Source organism: Macaca nemestrina, chromosome 20 (genome assembly GCF_043159975.1).
Source record: "Macaca nemestrina isolate mMacNem1 chromosome 20, mMacNem.hap1, whole genome shotgun sequence".
In the NCBI taxonomy this organism is placed as follows: domain Eukaryota; kingdom Metazoa; phylum Chordata; class Mammalia; order Primates; family Cercopithecidae; genus Macaca; species Macaca nemestrina.
In genome coordinates, this window is record NC_092144.1 from 49,525,613 (window position 1) to 49,543,049 (window position 17,437).

Consider the following 17,437-nt stretch of genomic DNA (forward strand, 5'->3'; position numbering starts at 1 on the left):
CAAGACTCTGTCTCAAGAAAAAAAAAAAAAAAGGTCAGGTACAGTGGTGGCTCACGTCTATAAGGCCAGCACTTTAGGGGGCTGAGGTGAGTGGATCACCTGAGGTGTTTAAGACCAGCCTGGCCAACAGGGTGAAATTCTGTCTCTACCAAAAATACAAAAATTAGCCGGGCGTGGTGGCAGATCCCAGCTACTCAGGAGGCTGAGGGAGGAGAATTGCTTAAACCCGGGAGGCAGAGGTTGCAGTGAGTCGATGTCGCGCCACTGTACTCCAGCCTGGGCAACAGAGTGAGACTCCATCTCAAAAAAAATAAAGAATAAAAAAATAAATACAGTCGATACTCATCATTCATAGATTCCATATTTGCAAATTTGCCTACTCATTCAAATGCATTTGTAACCCCAAAATCAATACAGGCAGTGCTTTCACTGTCATTCACAGACACACACAGGGAACATTTTGAGTTGCTCCAGACATGTTCCCAAATGAGGACAAAGAAGGCATTGTCACCCGCTTGTTTCACGCCCCGCTCTATAAACAAGTGTCCTTTGCCCAGTCTACTTGATGTCATGAATGTGAACATTTTTCACATTTTTATTGGTGATTTTTGCTGTTTAAAAGAGCCCCCTGGACAGGAGCAGTGGCTTACGCCTATAATCCCAGCACTTTGGGAGGCCAAGGCAGGCAGATCACTTGAAGTCAGGGGTTTGAGACCAGCCTAGCCAACATAGCGAAACCCTGTCTCTACTAAAAATAAAATTAGCCAGGCGTGGTGGTGGGCGCCTGTAATCACAGTTACTAGAGAGACTGAGGCAAGACAATTGCTTGAACCCAGGAGGCGGAAGTTGCAGTGAGCCGAGATCATGCCACTGTACTCCAGCCTGGGCAACAGAGACTCCATCTCAATCAATCAATCAATAAAATGGCCCTCAAAAAATAGTATTGAAGTGCTGTCTGGGTTCCTAAATGCAAGAAGGGTATGATGTACCTGATCAAAAAAAATGTGTGTGTGAGATAAGCATCATGCAGGAATGAGTTACAGTGTTGCTGGCTATAAGTTCCCGGTTACTGAAATCAACATGATATATTAACTACAGTGCCTTTAAAAGGAGACACACATAAAATAAAGCTATATATTTGACTACGGGCTTGCAGGAACCTAACCTAGTATTTTCCACAGGAGCAATGGATTCTCCACTGCTCTGTATTTCGTCTAGGAGCTAAGAATTCACTAAGTGTACACGTTGACTTTACAGAACTTAACGACTACGGATGACAATTGACTGTGTGTATACCCATTCACTACCCAGTTTATTTTTTCCCCTAAGAGAAGAGTAAGAGTGCCTCCAATGGCTTTGTTTCTACCTTTGCAAATTATGGGCAGGGATGGGACGGCCAGATGTGTCCCCTTCACTGACAGGGTAAAAGAATCAAGGAAAAGAGGCCTGAATGGTTAGGACTCACCACTAGTGCCACGGCGAATCTCGCCTGCAAGGGGGCTGGGGCTGCAGGGCACTGACTCAGTGGCAGCTTTGCACATGTCCTATAAAAAAAGAACAGGCACCTGGGTCACCACAGAAGAATCATGCATGGACCTAGAGATCTAAGCAACACCACGAGGATCAATACCTGACTGCTAGAGAAGATTCTAACACATTTTACTCCTAACCATAAGAAAGCATCAGACACCTCCAAACTGAGGGACACTCTATAAAATATCTGACCAGTACACTGCAAAACTATCACAGTCATTGAAAAAATAGGCCAGGTGTGGTGATTCACACCTGTAATCCCAGCACTTCGGGAGGCCAAGGTGGGTAGATCACCTGAGGTCAGGAGTTTGAGACCAGCCTGGCCAATAGTGAGACCCTTATCTCTAGAAAAATTAAAAAATTAGCCAAGCATGGTGTCACGCACCTGTAGTCCCAGCTATTCAGGGCCTAAGGTGGTAGGATCACTTGAGCCCAGGAGTTTGAGGCTGCAGTAAGCTGTGATTGTACCACTGCACTCTAGCCTAGGTGACAGACGACTGAGACCCTGTCTCAAAAATAGATGAAAGATGGCCAGGTATGGTGGCTCACACCTGTAATCCCAACGTTTTAGGAGGCTGGGGGAGGCGGATCACCTGAGGCCAGGAGTTCAAGACCAGCCTGGGCAACATGGCAAAACCCCATCTTTACTAAAATTATAAAAAAGAGCTAGGCATGGTGGCGCATGCCTGTAATCCCAATCACTCAGGTGGCTGAGGTACAAGAATCTCTTGAACTCAGGAGGTGAAGGCTGCAGTGAGCCAAGACAGCACCACTACACTCCAGCCTAGGCAACACGGTGGGATTCTGTCTCAATAAAAAAAATAAAATAAAGAGGCCAGGCGCAGGGGCACACGCCTATAATCCCAGGTACTCAGGAGGCTGAGATGGGAGAATCACTTGAACCTGGGAGGCAGAGGTTGCAGTGAGCCAAGATCGTGCCACTGCACTCCAGCCTGGGCAATGGAGTGAGACCCTGTCTCAAAAATAAATAATAAACAAGTGAAGGAAGGGAGGGAGGAAGGAAGGGAGGGAGGGAGGAAGGAAGGGAGGGAGGGAGGAAGGGAGGAAGGGAGGGAGGGAAGAAAGAAGGGAGGAAGGGAGAAAAGAAGGAAGGAAGGAAAGGAAGGAAGGAAGGAAGGAAGGAAGGAAGGAAGGAAGGAAGGAAGGAAGGAAGGAAGGAAGGAAGGAAGGAAGGAAAGGAGGGAGGGAGGGAGGGAGGGAGGGAGGGAAGGAGACAGTGCCTGGCAGGCCACACAAGTACTTGGTAAGTGTTAGTTATTATATTAATCATTTAATGAGTCCAACACTCCAGGTCTGGTGCTCAGGGCCACATATACTATCTGGTAGGTGGCCACAGCCACACTAGCAACAGGGCTGTGTGAAAAGCCCATTTCAAAGAGATCCAGGAAGGGTCACTATAAGTGGAGAGGTCAAGACTGGAACATCCAGGTTGTGAGCCAGGCTGCCATCTGGGTCCCACATAGGAAGCTGCTATCCTGGAGATAATAATTATCACAAAGAAGATGTGAAGCAGCAATAAGTTATTATAGAGGGACCCGAATACAGGCAGTTTCCACTGTGCTAGTACTTCACATAACTTAATACTCACAATCAGGGCTGGGCGCAGTAGCTCATGCCTGAAATCCCAGTATTTTGGGAGACTGAGGCAGGAGGATGGCCCGAGCCCAGGAGTTCGAGACCAGCTTGAGCAACATGGCAAGACACTGCTTCAAAAAAAAAAAAAAAAAAATACAACCACCCTTTCAAGATAGGTTTGTCTCTCTCTCTTTTTTTTTTTTCCTCTCAAGACAGAGTCTCCCTCTGTCGCCCAGGCTGGAGTGCAGTGGCACGATCTCAGCTCACTGTAAGCTCTGCCTCCCGGGTTCATGCCATTCTCCTGCCTCAGCCTCCCAAGTAACTGGGACTACAGGTGCCCACCACCATGCCTGGCTAATTTTTTGTATTTTTAGTAGAGACAGGGTTTCACTGTGTTAGCCAGGATGGTCTTGATCTCCTGACCTCGTGATCCGCCCGCTTCGGCCTCCTAAAGTGCTGGGATTACAGGCATGAGCCACCGCGCCCGGCCAGGTTTGCCTCTCTTTCACAGATGCAGAAAATACAGCTCAGAGAGGTTGGGCCATGTGCCCAGTGTCACACAGCAAATGGCCAAACCAGCCCTGGAACCCAGGTCGGCCTGCCTCTGCTGCCAGGCCTCCCATTGGCTCTGCAACTGAACCTCCACCTCCATGCCAAACCCAGAGACAGAGGGGCTGGGCACAGCACCCACCTGACGGTGCACCACTTTGGCATGCTTGAGAATGGCAATGATGTCGCCCACCACGGTCACACCCAGCTCATTCATGATCTCCTTATTGAGATCCAGCAGCATGCTCTTCTGAATCCTGCAGGGGAAGGTCAGTGGTAAGGCCCCAGGCGGGCCAGTGGGTGGGCCAGTCAGCTCCCCACCACCCCATCCCCAAGTTCAGCCTCCTCACCTATTATCCACAAACATCACGGCATAATTGACAGCAGGTCCTGGAGGAATGCCAGCTTCCTTAAAGAACTGGATCCACTCGGAAGTGGCTGTGGGGTTGGACAGGGCTCATTATTCACACCATCCTCTTTAGAGAATAGCATTAGCAAAACCACAATCACAGCAGCTCCCACAAATTAAATGCTCCTCCCATGCCCGGCCCTGTGTGGAGTGCTCCACACACACATGATGGAACTGAGCCTTCCTGACCCTGTGAGTTAAGCAGTATTAAGACTCCCCTGAGTTGCCGAGGAAAATGAGGCAGGGAAAGGTTGGGCAACAATGCTAAATAAGGGGCAGAGCTCCCAAACCCTTACCACAGCCTTTCTCCTTACAGCTCCACCCCGCCCCAGGGCTGGCTCTCTGCATCACCACACATGCTGGGCCCATGACTGATGTAGGGTAACTGGGACTCTGGGTTCTCTGCCCTAGTCTCCATCAGCCAGCCTAGGCCCAGAGGATGACAAAATCCACAGGTGGTTGGAAAGAAGTGTCACAGAGCCAGCCCATGAGCCTTGGCAAGCCCCTACCCGCCACAGTAGCACACCTCCCTCAGAGAGAGGCACAGAAGTTACTAACACGGACTTCGGAGCTTGGGTTTGAATCCTAACCCTGCGATTTCCCTATGGAAGGACTGTGGGTAAGTTACCTCTTGGTGCCTTGGTTTCCTCATCTGTAAACCCAGGATAACAGATTTGACAAGTGTTTACCCAGCATTTGGCAAAGGACAGGTCCTGTCCTACGCACTGGGGATACCACAAGGCACAAGATGAAGTCCCAGCCCTTGTGTAGCTGAGATTTTAGTGATAACAGCACCAGTGTCCTTGGATCACTGTGCAGACTCAATGAGAAACTCCATATAAAAGGCTTCAAATGATGCTTAACCCAGAGGATATCCTCAAACCATGTCAGCTATTATTATTATTATTATTACTACTATTACTCCCATCACCACTAAACACGGAGCCACAGCCAAGACCAGGCAGACCCCACCTATGAAACTTTATTCTTTCTAAATTTTCTTGGCTTCTTGGTGGGTTTGACCCTCAAACTGACCCCAGCCTGCCAGGCCAGGAGGTAGCTAAGATCACTGATTCAAAGCAGAACTTTTTTTTTCACATTTTGACATCTCCGAAACTAGGATCTACTTCATGACTGATGGTGTGCCATGGTTTAATTAGCAAACTGTTTTTCTTTCTCAGTACATCCAACAATCCATGCTATTTTAGAATAGAAGAAACCTGTTATTACCTCACCCATTTTGCTTTTAAGACAACAGAGACTCAGAGCAGGGAAACAGACACCCTGTGGGTCAGGTGTTACATGAGTGGCAGTGCGGGGCTCAGGTGAAGCCCCATGGGTCACATCTCCAAGGAGGCCCCTGCCCAGCCAGCCACAGGCCAGATACCCAGGGTGCTGATTGGCCCTTGGGGACTGAGGTTGGCGAGGAGCTCATGTCCTTAGGATTTCCTCTGCCAGGCCACAGGAAAGAGGTACCATTTCCCTATGTTGCACAGGCACTATCCACCTGCTAAGCCATAGGGCCCTGGGTCCCACTGGCCAGAAGCATGCACCTCTAACTATCAAAAAGCACCACATAATGATTCCATGTATATGAAATGTCTAGAATAGGTAAATCTAAAGAGAAAGTAGATTAGTGGTTGCTACGAGGACAGGGGAAGTGACTGCTAATGGGTATGGGGTTTTAATTTTTTTGAGACAGGGTCTCCCTCTGTCGCCTAGGCCAGAGTGCAACGGCACAATCATAGCTCACTGCCGTCTCAACCTCCTGGGCTCAAGCAATCTTCCCACCTCAGCTTCCCAAGTAGTTAAACTACAGGTGCGTGCCACCAGGCCTAGCTATTTTTTTGTATATATACACATACAAGTTACATATATATACATACATTTTTTTTTTTTTTTTTTTTGAGACGGAGTCTCGCTCTGTCGCCCAGGCTGGAGTGCAGTGGCGGGATCTCAGCTCACTGCAAGCTCCGCCTCCCGGGTTCACGCCATTCTCCTGCCTCAGCCTCCCGAGTAGCTGAGACTACAGGCACCCATCACCTTGCCCGGCTAGTTTTTTGTATTTTTTAGTAGAGACGGGGTTTCACCCTGTTAGCCAGGATGGTCTCGATCTCCTGACCTCGTGATCCGCCCGTCTCGGCCTCCCAAAGTGCTGGGATTACAGGCTTGAGCCACCGCGCCCGGCCATATACACACAATTTTATTTTGAGATGGAGTTTCACTCTGTCACCCAGACTGGAGTGCAGAGGTGCAATCTCGGCTCACTGTAACCTCCACCTCCGGGTTCAAGCGATTCTCCTGCCTCGGCCTCCCAAGTAGCTGGGATTACAGGCACGTGCCACCATGCCCGGTTAATTTTTGTATTTTTAGTAGAGACGGGGTTTCACCATGTTGGTCAGGCTGGTCTCAAACTCCTGACCTCGTGATCCACACTCCTCGGCCTCCCAAAGTGCTGGGATTACAGGCATGAGCCACAGTACCCGGCAATTTTTTATATTTTTTATAGAGACAGAGTTTCACCATGTAGCCTAGGCTGGTCTCAAACTCCTGGACTCAAGCGATTCACCTGCCTCAGCCTGCCAAAGTGCTGGGATTACTGGCGTGAGCCACAACACCCAACACCCTGCTAAGGTATGGAGTTTCCTTTTTTTTTTTTTTTTGAGACGGAGTCTCGCTCTGTCGCCCAGGCTGGAGTGCAGTGGCCGGATCTCAGCTCACTGCAAGCTCCGCCTCCCGGGTTCCCGCAATTCTCCTGCCTCAGCCTCCCAAGTAGCTGGGACTATAGGCGCCGCCACCTCGCCCGGCTAGTTTTTTTTGTATTTTTTAGTAGAGACGGGGTTTCACCGTGTTAGCCAGGATGGTCTCGATCTCCTGACCTCGTGATCCGCCTGTCTCGGCCTCCCAAAGTGCTGGGATTACAGGCTTGAGCCACCGCGCCCGGCCTAAGGTATGGAGTTTCAAGAGAGAGTGATAAAGATGTTTTAAAATTGATTATGGTGATGGCTGCACAACTCTGTGAACAGAGAATATAAAAACCATTGAATTGTACACCTTAACTAGGTAAAACGTATGATAAATGAATTATACCTAAACTAAGCTGTTATTAAGGGGAGAAAAAAGTACCACGTAGGCTGGGGGTAGCTCTCTGAGCCAAAGCCTGTGATTGATTAATTGACTGACTGATTTTAAGGTTAGTCAAGTGAAGCAGTGGCAAAAGAGAAGGAACAAATAAATCTGTAACTGGTTGTGATCAATTAGTTGTAAAGACCAATCAGTTCACAGGGACCAGCCAAAGCCTCTGAATTTAACCAAGAGATTACTGAAATCCAGTGTTTGAGGAATGGAAAGAGTCCCCACATTGAGCACACACCATCATTTCATGTATTGCTAAGGAAGGAAAATATGCAGTCAACTAAACTGTCATAAGGCACCGGCAGTAAAATATACCCCTACTTCAGAAATGTTAAGTTGTGCAATGATGTGAGTCTTGGAATCAATGAGATGTGGCTTTTTGCACACACCAGGAGACACATACAAGAATATTCACAGTAGTTTGTCTGTGATAGCTCCAACCCAGTAATAATGCAATATCCACTGACAGCAGCATTGATAAACACATGGTGGTCACTCTCAAGGTGAAATACTATACAGCAGTGAAAAGAAAGTCAACACAGATGACCCTTAGACATTATGTTGAGCAAAAGAAGCCAGATACAAAAGAACACAAGGTATGATTTCATTCATGTAATTTCAAAACCAAAGTCTATAGAATAGGAATGTCCCATTGATAATACAACTATAAAGGCAAGGAAGGCCGGGAGCAGTGGCTTACACCTGTAATCCCAGCACTTTGGGAGGCGGAGGCAGGTGGATCACCTGAGCTCAGGAGTTTGAGACCAGCCTGACCATCATAGAGAAACCCCATCTCTACTAAAAATACAAATTTAGTGCGGCATGGTGGGGCATGCCTGTAATCCCAGCTACTCGATCCGGAGGCTGAGGCAGGAGAATCGCTTGAACCCAGGAGGCAGAGGTTGCGGTGAGCCAAGATCACGCCATTGCATTCCAGCCTAAGCAACAAAAGCGAAACTCCATTGTAAAAAAAAGAAAGGTAGGTAAGGCAAGAAAAGACGTTCACAAAATGGTTTATTCCATATGGAGAAGGGAGGGGAGTGTGATTGGGGTAGGACTCTCATGGGGCTGACAATGTTCTCTTTTTTTGATCTGGATGGGTAACAGGGTTTGGATTTTTCAATCTTTTTACGGAACTATAATGTACATGCAAAAAAAGTGCACAAGTCAATAGATGTTCCTAAATCAGACACACCTATGTAAACAGCACCCAAATCAAGAAATGAGATAATTTCTAACACCTCAGAACCCCTTATATTCCCTTTGGAGTCTCTACTCACTCCTTCCCAGATACAACCACCACCTTCTAACAAAACAGACTGATTTTGCCTGCTTCTATGCTTTATATGAATGGAATTATAAAGAATACAGACAGCTAGGCACGGTGTCTCCCGTCTGTAATCCCAGCACTTTGGGAGGCCGAGGCAGGTGGATCACAAGGTCAAGAGATCGAGCCCATCCCAGCCAACATGATGAAACCCCGTCTCTACTAAAAATACAAAAATTAGTTGGGCGTGGTGGTGTGCGCCTGTAGTCCCAGCTACTCGGGAGGCTGAGGCAGGAGAATCACTTGAACCCGGGAGGCAGAGGTTGCACTGAGCCAAGATCGTGCCACTGCACTCCAGCCTGGTGACAGAGCAAGACTCTGTCTAAAAAAAAAGGAATACAGGCCAGGCGCGGTGGCTCACCTGTGTAATCCCAGCACTTTGGGAGGCTGAAGCAGGAGGATCTCTTGAGCACAGGAATTCAAGACCAGCCTGGGCAACATGGCGAAACCCCATCTCTACAAAAAATATAAAAATTAGCCGGGCATGATGGTGCGTCCCTCTAGTCCCAGCTACTCAGGAAGCTGAGATGGGAGGATCACCTGAGCCTGGGAGGCGGAGGGTGCAGTGAGCCGAGATTACACCACTGCACTCCAGCATGGGCAACAAAGTGTGAGCCTGTCTCAAAAAAAAAAAAGGATATACTCAGACTTTGCTTCTTAATCACTCTTAAAACTATACAAATATATTTTATGGGCCAGGCATGATGGCTCATGCCTGTAATCCCAGCACTTAGGGAGGCCGGAGAGGGCAGATCACCTGAGGTCAGGAGTTCGAGGCCAGCCTGGCCAACATGGTGAAACCCTGTCTCTACTAAAAATACAAAAATTAGCTGGGCGTGGTGGCACACGCCTGTAATCCCAGCTATTTGGGAGGCTGTAATCCCAGCTATTTGGATTCTCAAGGAGAATCGCTTGAACCTGGGAGGTAGAGGTTGCAGTGAGCCGAGATCGTGCCACTGTACTCCAGCCTGGGCAACAAGAGTGAAATTCCATCTCAAAAAATTATATATATAAAATATATTTTTCTACATTATAATAAATGTCAACATTTTTCAAAGCCACCAACTAATATCTGTGCCTTAGCAATCCCCAAATACAGAGCTTAAGGCTTGTGATAATAACAACACCTAAGGTTTGTTTAGAACTACACCCAAGCTTTTACGTACTATAATCTCCTTAATCCCAGGATGTGGGAATATCATTTCCATTTCACAGGTGAGAAAACCAAGGCTCTGTGAGGCCACGTGGGAGACCTGCTGGACTTCATAACCCACGTTCTTCACAGCTAAACTATACAGTCAGGAGAGAGATCCGGCAAGGAGGCGGGCAGGCCTCAAGCAGTTCCAGCCCCACCCTGCCACAGTCCTCAGAGTACAGCTGTTCCTGCCAATGACCCAGTCCTCCCTCCCCCACCCCCTCGTCCCCCACCAAGGCCATACCTCAAAAAGGGCAGTGGGGAGAGGGGGCCCTGGAGAGAAGGCCACAGACTCACCCATAGTCACGGAGACCATCGTCTCCCTGGCCCTGACACTGCTCCCTGGAGCCTGAAAGAGAAGAGAGGAGAGGGCCCATGAGTTGCTGCCGGCTGTGAGTGTTTGTCCCTCTCCTGTGCCTGTCTGCCTGCATGCCAGAGGAACGTTCCTGGGCTACAGGCTCACCGCCCAGGAATAGCCTGGAGCAGCTGGCAGGAAGTCAGCCTGGGACAGAGCTGCTACCACCATCATCGCTTGTGCCTGAGACAAGGCCCAGGGACAGCAAATGTCCACAGTTCCATTCCCACACACCCCAAAAGGTTGGCTGGAAAAGGAGTGCAACAGAAATAAGACACTTCTGGCCAAAACTTTAACGATAAATACCAACCAAGCGTGCTGGCTCATGCCTGTAATCCCAGCACTTTGGGAGGCCAAGATGGGAAGATCAGTTGAGGCCAGGAGTTCAAGACCAGCCTGGACAACATGGCAAGACCCTGTCTCAAAAAAAAAAAACAGGCTGGTCCAAAGGTAATGAATTATCTCAATTGACTGTTCATAGTCCCTTACAGAGGGAACTCCTTATTCTACTCTTTCTCCCTTTCTCACTACTGCACTTGACTAGTCTTCAAACAAACAAATCCAAAGCCCTATTCCCTGAGAACCTACTATGTGTAAGGCACTCTTAGGGATACCAAGGTGAACAAAGCCATGGAACTTAGCAGCTAGCTGGGTACAGGCGACAGGGGAGACAGAGAGTAAACAAGCCAAACAGTTAGTAGAGTACATTAGGAAGCCTTTAGTGCCATGGAGAAGACATGGAGGACCTGGGAAGGGAGTGGTTGTAATTTTCAACAGAGTGACCAGGGAAGACCTAAAGCAACATTTAGAGAGCTAAAGGGAGGGAAGCAATGAGCCATGTGGTTTTACAGAGAAAAAGTGTTCCAGAAGAAGGTACAGCAAGTCCAGCGCCCTGAGCCAGTGGCTCACCTGGCATGCTGGAGGGAAAGCAAGGAGCCAGCGTGGCTGCAGTGGAGCGAGCAGGGAGGACCTTGGGAGGAGACAGGTCACAGAAGTGGTGACCTGATCATGAGGCGTCCCAGAGAAGACATGGAAAACCAATTTTCCCTTACATTAGCAGATGGTAGAAAGGTGGTGTTAAAGACATTTTAGCACCAGTGGAGACTATCTCCAATAAAAGCAGTGCTGAATGGGAACTAAAGGAAGTAACCTTTTCACGTGTTGATTCAACGCTATCCGACTCCAAGATCACGGGGCCTACACTGCCCTGGCCAAAACTTCCTACTTAGCTCTCTGCCTCTTCCCTGACCCAGGTCCTCTGCCCTCTCCCCTCACTCTGCTCCCTTCTATCTACCGCAGCCCCCAGTACTGATCCTCCCTCACCCCTCCATGAGGTGCAGAAGCCCTCTGTCCCAGAACCTTCCTGTTTACAACCCCATAAAATCTGTCCCATCCCCTAACAGATTTTGATGGTATAATGGAGTGGTCAAGAGTAAGAACTCTGCAACCAGACTGTAGGGTTCAAATCCAGCTCTACCACTTATGAGCTGTGTGATCTCGGCAAGTGACTTCACCAGTCGGGCCATGGTGTCCCCATTTGTGAATTGGGAGGGTGCAAACATGACTTACCTTAGAGGATTGCTGTAAGAGCTAGATGAGTTTCTATGAATAAAAGCACTTGAGACAGTGCTTGATGCCTACTAAGCACCCTGGAGGTGTTGTGCCTGATCTCATCCTCCAGGCCTCCTTCCCCACACAGGTGCTTTGCCGGCCTCCCGTTTTTAGAGGATGTCACCTGTGCCTGGAATACCTGTCTCCTCCTGGCAACCTCTCCTTCCTTCTGCTCCACTGCCATCTACTTCGTGACCTTTCCCTAAGTCCCTACATATGAGACTCTCTTCTCTATCCTCAGCATTGTTAATCTTGCCCTTCCCTGGCTTCTGCTCAATTTTTTTTTTTTTTTTTTGAGACAAAGTCTCACTCTGTCGCCCAGGCTGGAGTGCAGTGGCGTGATCTCGGCTCACTGCAACCTTCGCCTCCTGGGTTCAAGCGGTTCTCCAGCCTCAGCCTCCCAAGTAGCTGGGACCACAGGCACCCGCCACCACACCCAGCTAATTTTTGTATTTTTAGTAGAGACAGGGTTTCACCATGTTGGTCAGGCTGGTCTCAAACTCCTGACGTCAAGTGATCTGCCCACATCAGTTTCCCAAAGTGCTGGGATTACAGGCACTTGGTCTTCTGCTCAATCTCTTACTGATGAGTATGACCACAGACATCACTCTGTCCTGTACTCAACACTCTTAGATCCAATTTCCCTTCTGAATTTTACCACTGGCCAAAGACAACACAGGCCAGGCACAGTGGCTCATGCCTGCAATCCCAGCACTTTGGGAGATTGAAGCGGGTGGATCACCTGAGACCAGGAGTTTGATACCAGCCTGGCCAACATGGTGAAAACCCATCTCTACTAAAATACAAAAATTAGCCAGGCGTGATGGTGGGTGCCTGTAATCCCAGCTACTCCGCAGGCTGAGGCAGGAGAATCGCCTGAACCCAGGAGGCAGAGGTTGCAGGGAGCCGAGATCGCGCCACTGCACTCTAGCCTGGGTGACAAGAGAAAGACTCTGTCTCAAAAAAAAAAAAAAAAAAGAAAAAGAAAAGAAAATACAACATGCATCTCTCAAAGAACAGAGCACGGAGAGGTCTCAGTAAGTCAGACAGAACATCTCACAAACCAAGCACTAACTATGCATCAGGACCAGGGCCAAGCATCATGCAGATGCATCCCAACAGCTCAGTGAGTGAGGACTATTATTAGCCCTGTTTTTACGGATGAAAAACCCCAACTCATTGAGGTGCAGTCATTTGTCAAATGGCACATCTAGCAACTAACCTTAATGGGATTCAAAAACAAGTTCTTCCTGATTCTGATGCCCATGGAGTAACTCCCATTGAGCGTTTACTATGCGCCAGGAACTGAGCATATACACATCTCAGTGACTCCTCACAACCACCCTCAGAAAAATGGAAAAATGAGTCCCAAGTTACAGATAAGAATGGCAGGTCCAAGATCACACAGCAAAAGGCTGGGCACAGTGGCTCAGGCCTGTCATTCCAGCACTTTAGGGGCAGGAGGATCCCTTGAGCCTAGGAGTTCAAGATCATACAGCAAGTAAAGGCAGCAGCAGGACTTGGACCCCAGGCAGTCCAATGGCTATGGTTCATGCTGATTGAGGGATTACTACAAGCCAGGTACTATGGTCTGTTTTTCAATGTCTCAGTTAATGCTAACTGGAATCCTTTAAGTACTGGTATTCTTCCCCAAGTGCTATAGACCCTACTGGATTCAATTTCCTCTCTCCACAATCCTAAAAGCCCATCTCCAGCACTGACTTTCTGAATAAGGAAAATTATAATAGTCATTTTAAAGACAGCAGCTCCCAAAACTCAAGGAATTACCACATAACAGGCTCCATGTGCTAAGCCCTTAGAAGACCTGTATCCAAATCCCAATTTTACCACATCCTAATCCTGACTCTGAACAAGTAGCTTAACCTTTCTGACCTCACTTCCTCAACTGCACAATAAGAATGCTAAGGCCGGGTATGGTGACTCACACCTGTAGTCCCAGCATTTTGGGAAGCCGAAGCAGGAGGATCTCTGGAGCCTACGATTTTGAGGCCAGCCTGGGCGATACAGTGAGACCCTGTCACTGTTGAAAAAAGGGAAAAAAAAAAAAAAAAAAAAAAAAAGCCGGGCACGGCGGCTCATGCCTGTAATCCCAGCACTCTGGGAGGCTGAGGCAGGTGGATCACCTGAGGTCAGGGGTTTGAGACCAACCTGACCTCCTGGCCTGGCCAATATGGTGAAGGCCCATCTCTACCAAAAATAAGCCGGGCATGGTAGCGCATGCCTGTAATCCCAGCTACTCGGGAGGCTAAGGTGGGAGAATCGCTTCAACCCAGGCGGGGCAGAGGTTGCAGTAAGCCAAGATTATGCCACTTCACTCCAGCATGGGCAACAGAGCGAGACTCTGCCTCAAAAAAAGAAAAAGAAAAGAAAAGAAAGGTGGCTGGGCACAGTGGCTCATGCCTGTAATCCCAACGCTTTGGGAGGCCAAGGCGGGTGGATTACAAGGTCAGGAGTTTGAGACTAGCCTGGCCAACATGGTGAAACTCCGCCTCTACTAAAAATACAAAAAATTAGCCAGGTGTGGTGGCTAATCCCAGCAATATGGTGAAACCCTGTCTCTACTAAAAATACAAAAATTAGCTGGGTGTGGTGGCAGGTGCCTGTGGTCCCAGCCACTTGGGAGGCTGAGGCAGGAGAACTGCTTGAACCCAGGAGGCGAAGGTTGCAGTGAGCCGAGATCACGCCACTGCACTCCAGAGGTTGCAGTGAGCCGAAACTGCACCACTATACTCCAGCCTGGGCAACAGTGAGACTCAATCTCAAAAAAAAAAAAAAAGTGAGAGTACCCATTCCTGGCCAGCACGGTGGCTCATGCCTGTAATTCCAGCACCTTGGGAGGCCAAGGCAGGTGGATCACAAGGTCAGGAGTTCGAGACCAGCCTGGCCAACATAGTGAAACCCCATCTCTACAAAAATTAGCCAGGCATGGTGGTGGACACCTGTAATCCTAGCTACTCAGGAGGCTGAGGCAGGAGAATTGCTTGAGCCCGGGAGGCAGAGGTTGCAGTAATCCCAGATCGCACCACTGCACTCCAGCCTGAGCTACAGAGTGAGACCTTGTCTCAAAACAAAAATAAATAAAATAAATAATAAAAAATAAAAATAAAAAAACACCATCTCGAAATAAAAAAAAGGTTTTTTTTTTTTGAGATGGAGTCCAACTCTGTCACCCAGGCTGGAGTGCAGCGGTGTGATCTCGGCTCACTGCAACCCCTGCCTCCCAGGTTCATGCAATTCTCCTGCCTTGGCCTCCCAAGTAGCTGGGATTACCACCACCATGCCCGGCTAATTTTTTGTATTTTTAGTAGAGACAGGGTTTCACCGTATTAGCCAGGATGGTCTCGATCTCCTGATGTCGTGATCCGCCCGTCTTGGCCTCCCAAAGTGCTGGGATTACAGGTGTGAGCCACCGCACCCAGCCAAGGACCCATTCTTAACGGTGTTACAGGGATTAAACGAGTTAATAAACAGAATCCTTAGAACGAAGATGCACAGCAGGTGGTAAGTGCGATGTTAAGTGTGCATCAAAATAAAACAAATCTTCAGTGATCTAGGGAAACAGTGGGATGGACAGTCACTGACTTAATGCTAGTTGTATACAAAGGATGAGCTGGGAACAAGCATAAGGACAACTTGATGGGGGTCGATGGGATCTGACAACAGGGAATCACACAGTACAAGTTCTGAACAGTATTCCTATTCAAAGGGAATAAGTAGTATTCCTTTTTCAATTATCTTTCCATTTCAGTGTACAATGTAACAGGCTGTTCAGTTTCCATTGTATTTTACCTGAACTTTTCCTTCCTCTCATGGCCAGCAATGCTAGTTTTTCATTGAAGACAGCAATGCGCCAGGCACGGTGGCTCCCAGCGCTTTGTGAGGCCGAGGTGGGCGGATCACCTGAAGTCAGAAGTTCGAGACCAGCCTGACCAACATGGAGAAACCCCATCTCTACTAAAATACAAAAAAATTAGCAGGGCGTGGTGGCGCATGCCTGTAATCCCAGCTACTCGGGAGGCTGAGGCAGGAGAATCACTTGAACCCGGGAGGCAGAGGTTGCGGTGAGCGAGATCGCACTCCAGCCTGGGCAACGAGAGAAACTCGGTCTCAAAAAAGAAGAAGAAGAAGAAGAAGACAGCAATGCAAATTTGCCTTCTCAAATTAATTTACTGGGGGAAAAAATGCACTAGTCATGATCAAGAAAAAGAAAAAAACTAATACTTCAGGACTCAGCAAAATTGGTCAAATAGTAAGCGGCAGGATGTCGATTTTCTCAGCTCCAGTCCTAAGTTTTTCCTATTGCTGTCTCTGAGCTTTCTCCCCCTACTTCCATGGAATTCCCAGCTACACCAATGACTCTCAGAATCATTATCATTATAGTCCCAATCCACGAGCTCTCACTGTGCCAGCCCCTCTGCTTAAAATCTCTACACACACACACTTCGTCAGAATCCTCAAGACGACCCTATGATACTGGGACTATCTGCTCTCACTGTACAGATGAGAAAAAAAGGGGTTCAAGGAAGCGAAGACACAGGCCCCACTGCCTCACAGTGGAGCAGGACTTGAACCAAAATCCGACGGCTTCCAAACCCAACAATTTTTCATACTAAGCGCAAACATCAATACTAACAATAATAGTATAGTAACGAAGTGAGCGTTATGCGGAGGAGCTGAGATAAGGGATCCAACGTACACGACCTGACTTCTCACTCCCATTTATAAAGCCGATGATACAGTCAGATTCTAACCCCCATTCCACAGGGGAGGAAACTGAGGCTCAGAGAAACAAATCGTACGTCCGAAGCCGTACAGCGGAGCCCGAACTGAGTCCAGAGCCCTGGACGCCACCCGTCCCTACCGCAACCGGCCCAGTCCCACCACCCCCGGCCCGCGCCTCACCTGGCCCACCGGGCCCGCTCCCACTCGCGCCGCCCGCCCTCCCTCCCGGCGGCGCCAACTGTCAGACACTCCACCCCCGGCCCGGGCTGCCCGCCCCGGAAGCACCCCCTCACCGCAGGAAGCTGAACTGACCAGCCCGCGGCCGCTCTAGCCCACCAGGCCGCCACCAGCGAGAGTGCGGCCATAACCGTCACGTGACCGCCCACCGTCACCAGCAGGAGTGCGGGCGTGTACGTCACGTGACCGCCCACCTTCGCCGGGCGCTCTCCTCCGCCCGACGCCAGCGAGCGGCGCGGCCAATGAGAAAGGTGCATGCCTGGCCCCCGCAGGCCCGCAGTCTAGCAGTAGTGCGCCTGCGCGCGGATAGGGGGCGGTCAGGCGGGGATACATCCTGGAAGGTTCGTGTGGGGCTGGGTCCCGGAGTGGGAGACGTGGAGTGCAGGTACTGTGCGATCTAGGGGCGCGGCGCCTCGGCTACCCTCCTCGTGTTGTCCTCCCCGCTATAATGCATCGCCTCCCTTATGTCGTCCTCGGTCCCTTTATGTCACCATTCCTCTCCTTCTGTCTCGTCCCACTTAAATCGTCACAACTCCCCTTCTGTCGCCATCACCCTCTTTAAAGTCGCCATCAACGCCCTTAACTCGCTTTCCTTCCCCTTAAGCCCTCTTTGCCACCATAGGTCGTAATCGCTCCCTTTAAATGCGTCATCGCCCTGTGTTACCTGCATCCCGCTTTTGTTGCCATTTCTCCTTTATAAAATCCTCATTTCTCTTAAACCCTCATCATACCCCCAAGTCACCTTCG

General features: G+C 49.2%; 2 protein-coding genes across 21 annotated transcripts in view; one reads left to right on the top strand and one right to left on the bottom strand.

The window, feature by feature from the left end:
* C20H19orf47 (chromosome 20 C19orf47 homolog) overlaps positions 1-16,849 on the bottom strand; it is a 54,709-nt gene extending 37,860 nt beyond the window's left edge. For 2 of the 13 annotated variants that reach the window (XM_071086843.1, XM_011764749.3), the window contains exons 1-5: positions 16,747-16,841; positions 10,042-10,093; positions 4,029-4,116; positions 3,821-3,935; positions 1,466-1,544 (exon numbers count right to left, since the gene is read on the bottom strand). In XM_071086843.1, the coding sequence (XP_070942944.1) occupies positions 1,466-1,544; positions 3,821-3,935; positions 4,029-4,116; positions 10,042-10,093; positions 16,747-16,818 (406 nt within the window). In that variant the 5' untranslated portion in view covers positions 16,819-16,841. Of the gene's footprint in view, positions 1-1,465; positions 1,545-3,820; positions 3,936-4,028; positions 4,117-8,910; positions 9,006-9,988; positions 10,115-11,668; positions 11,983-15,520; positions 15,632-16,427; positions 16,580-16,633; positions 16,715-16,746 lie in introns of those variants that run through there. The other 11 variants (XM_071086844.1, XM_011764751.2, XM_071086842.1 and 8 more) reach the window with 10 other exon arrangements.
* Positions 16,850-16,903: 54 nt separating this feature from the next.
* Positions 16,904-17,437, top strand: part of LOC105495341 (phospholipase D family member 3) — a 31,108-nt gene continuing 30,574 nt past the window's right edge. For 2 of the 8 annotated variants that reach the window (XM_071086831.1, XM_071086834.1), the window contains exon 1: positions 16,958-17,075. The gene's annotated coding sequence lies outside the window, so the exon portion shown is untranslated. Of the gene's footprint in view, positions 17,076-17,437 lie in introns of all 8 variants that reach the window. The other 6 variants (XM_071086825.1, XM_071086824.1, XM_071086833.1 and 3 more) reach the window with 6 other exon arrangements.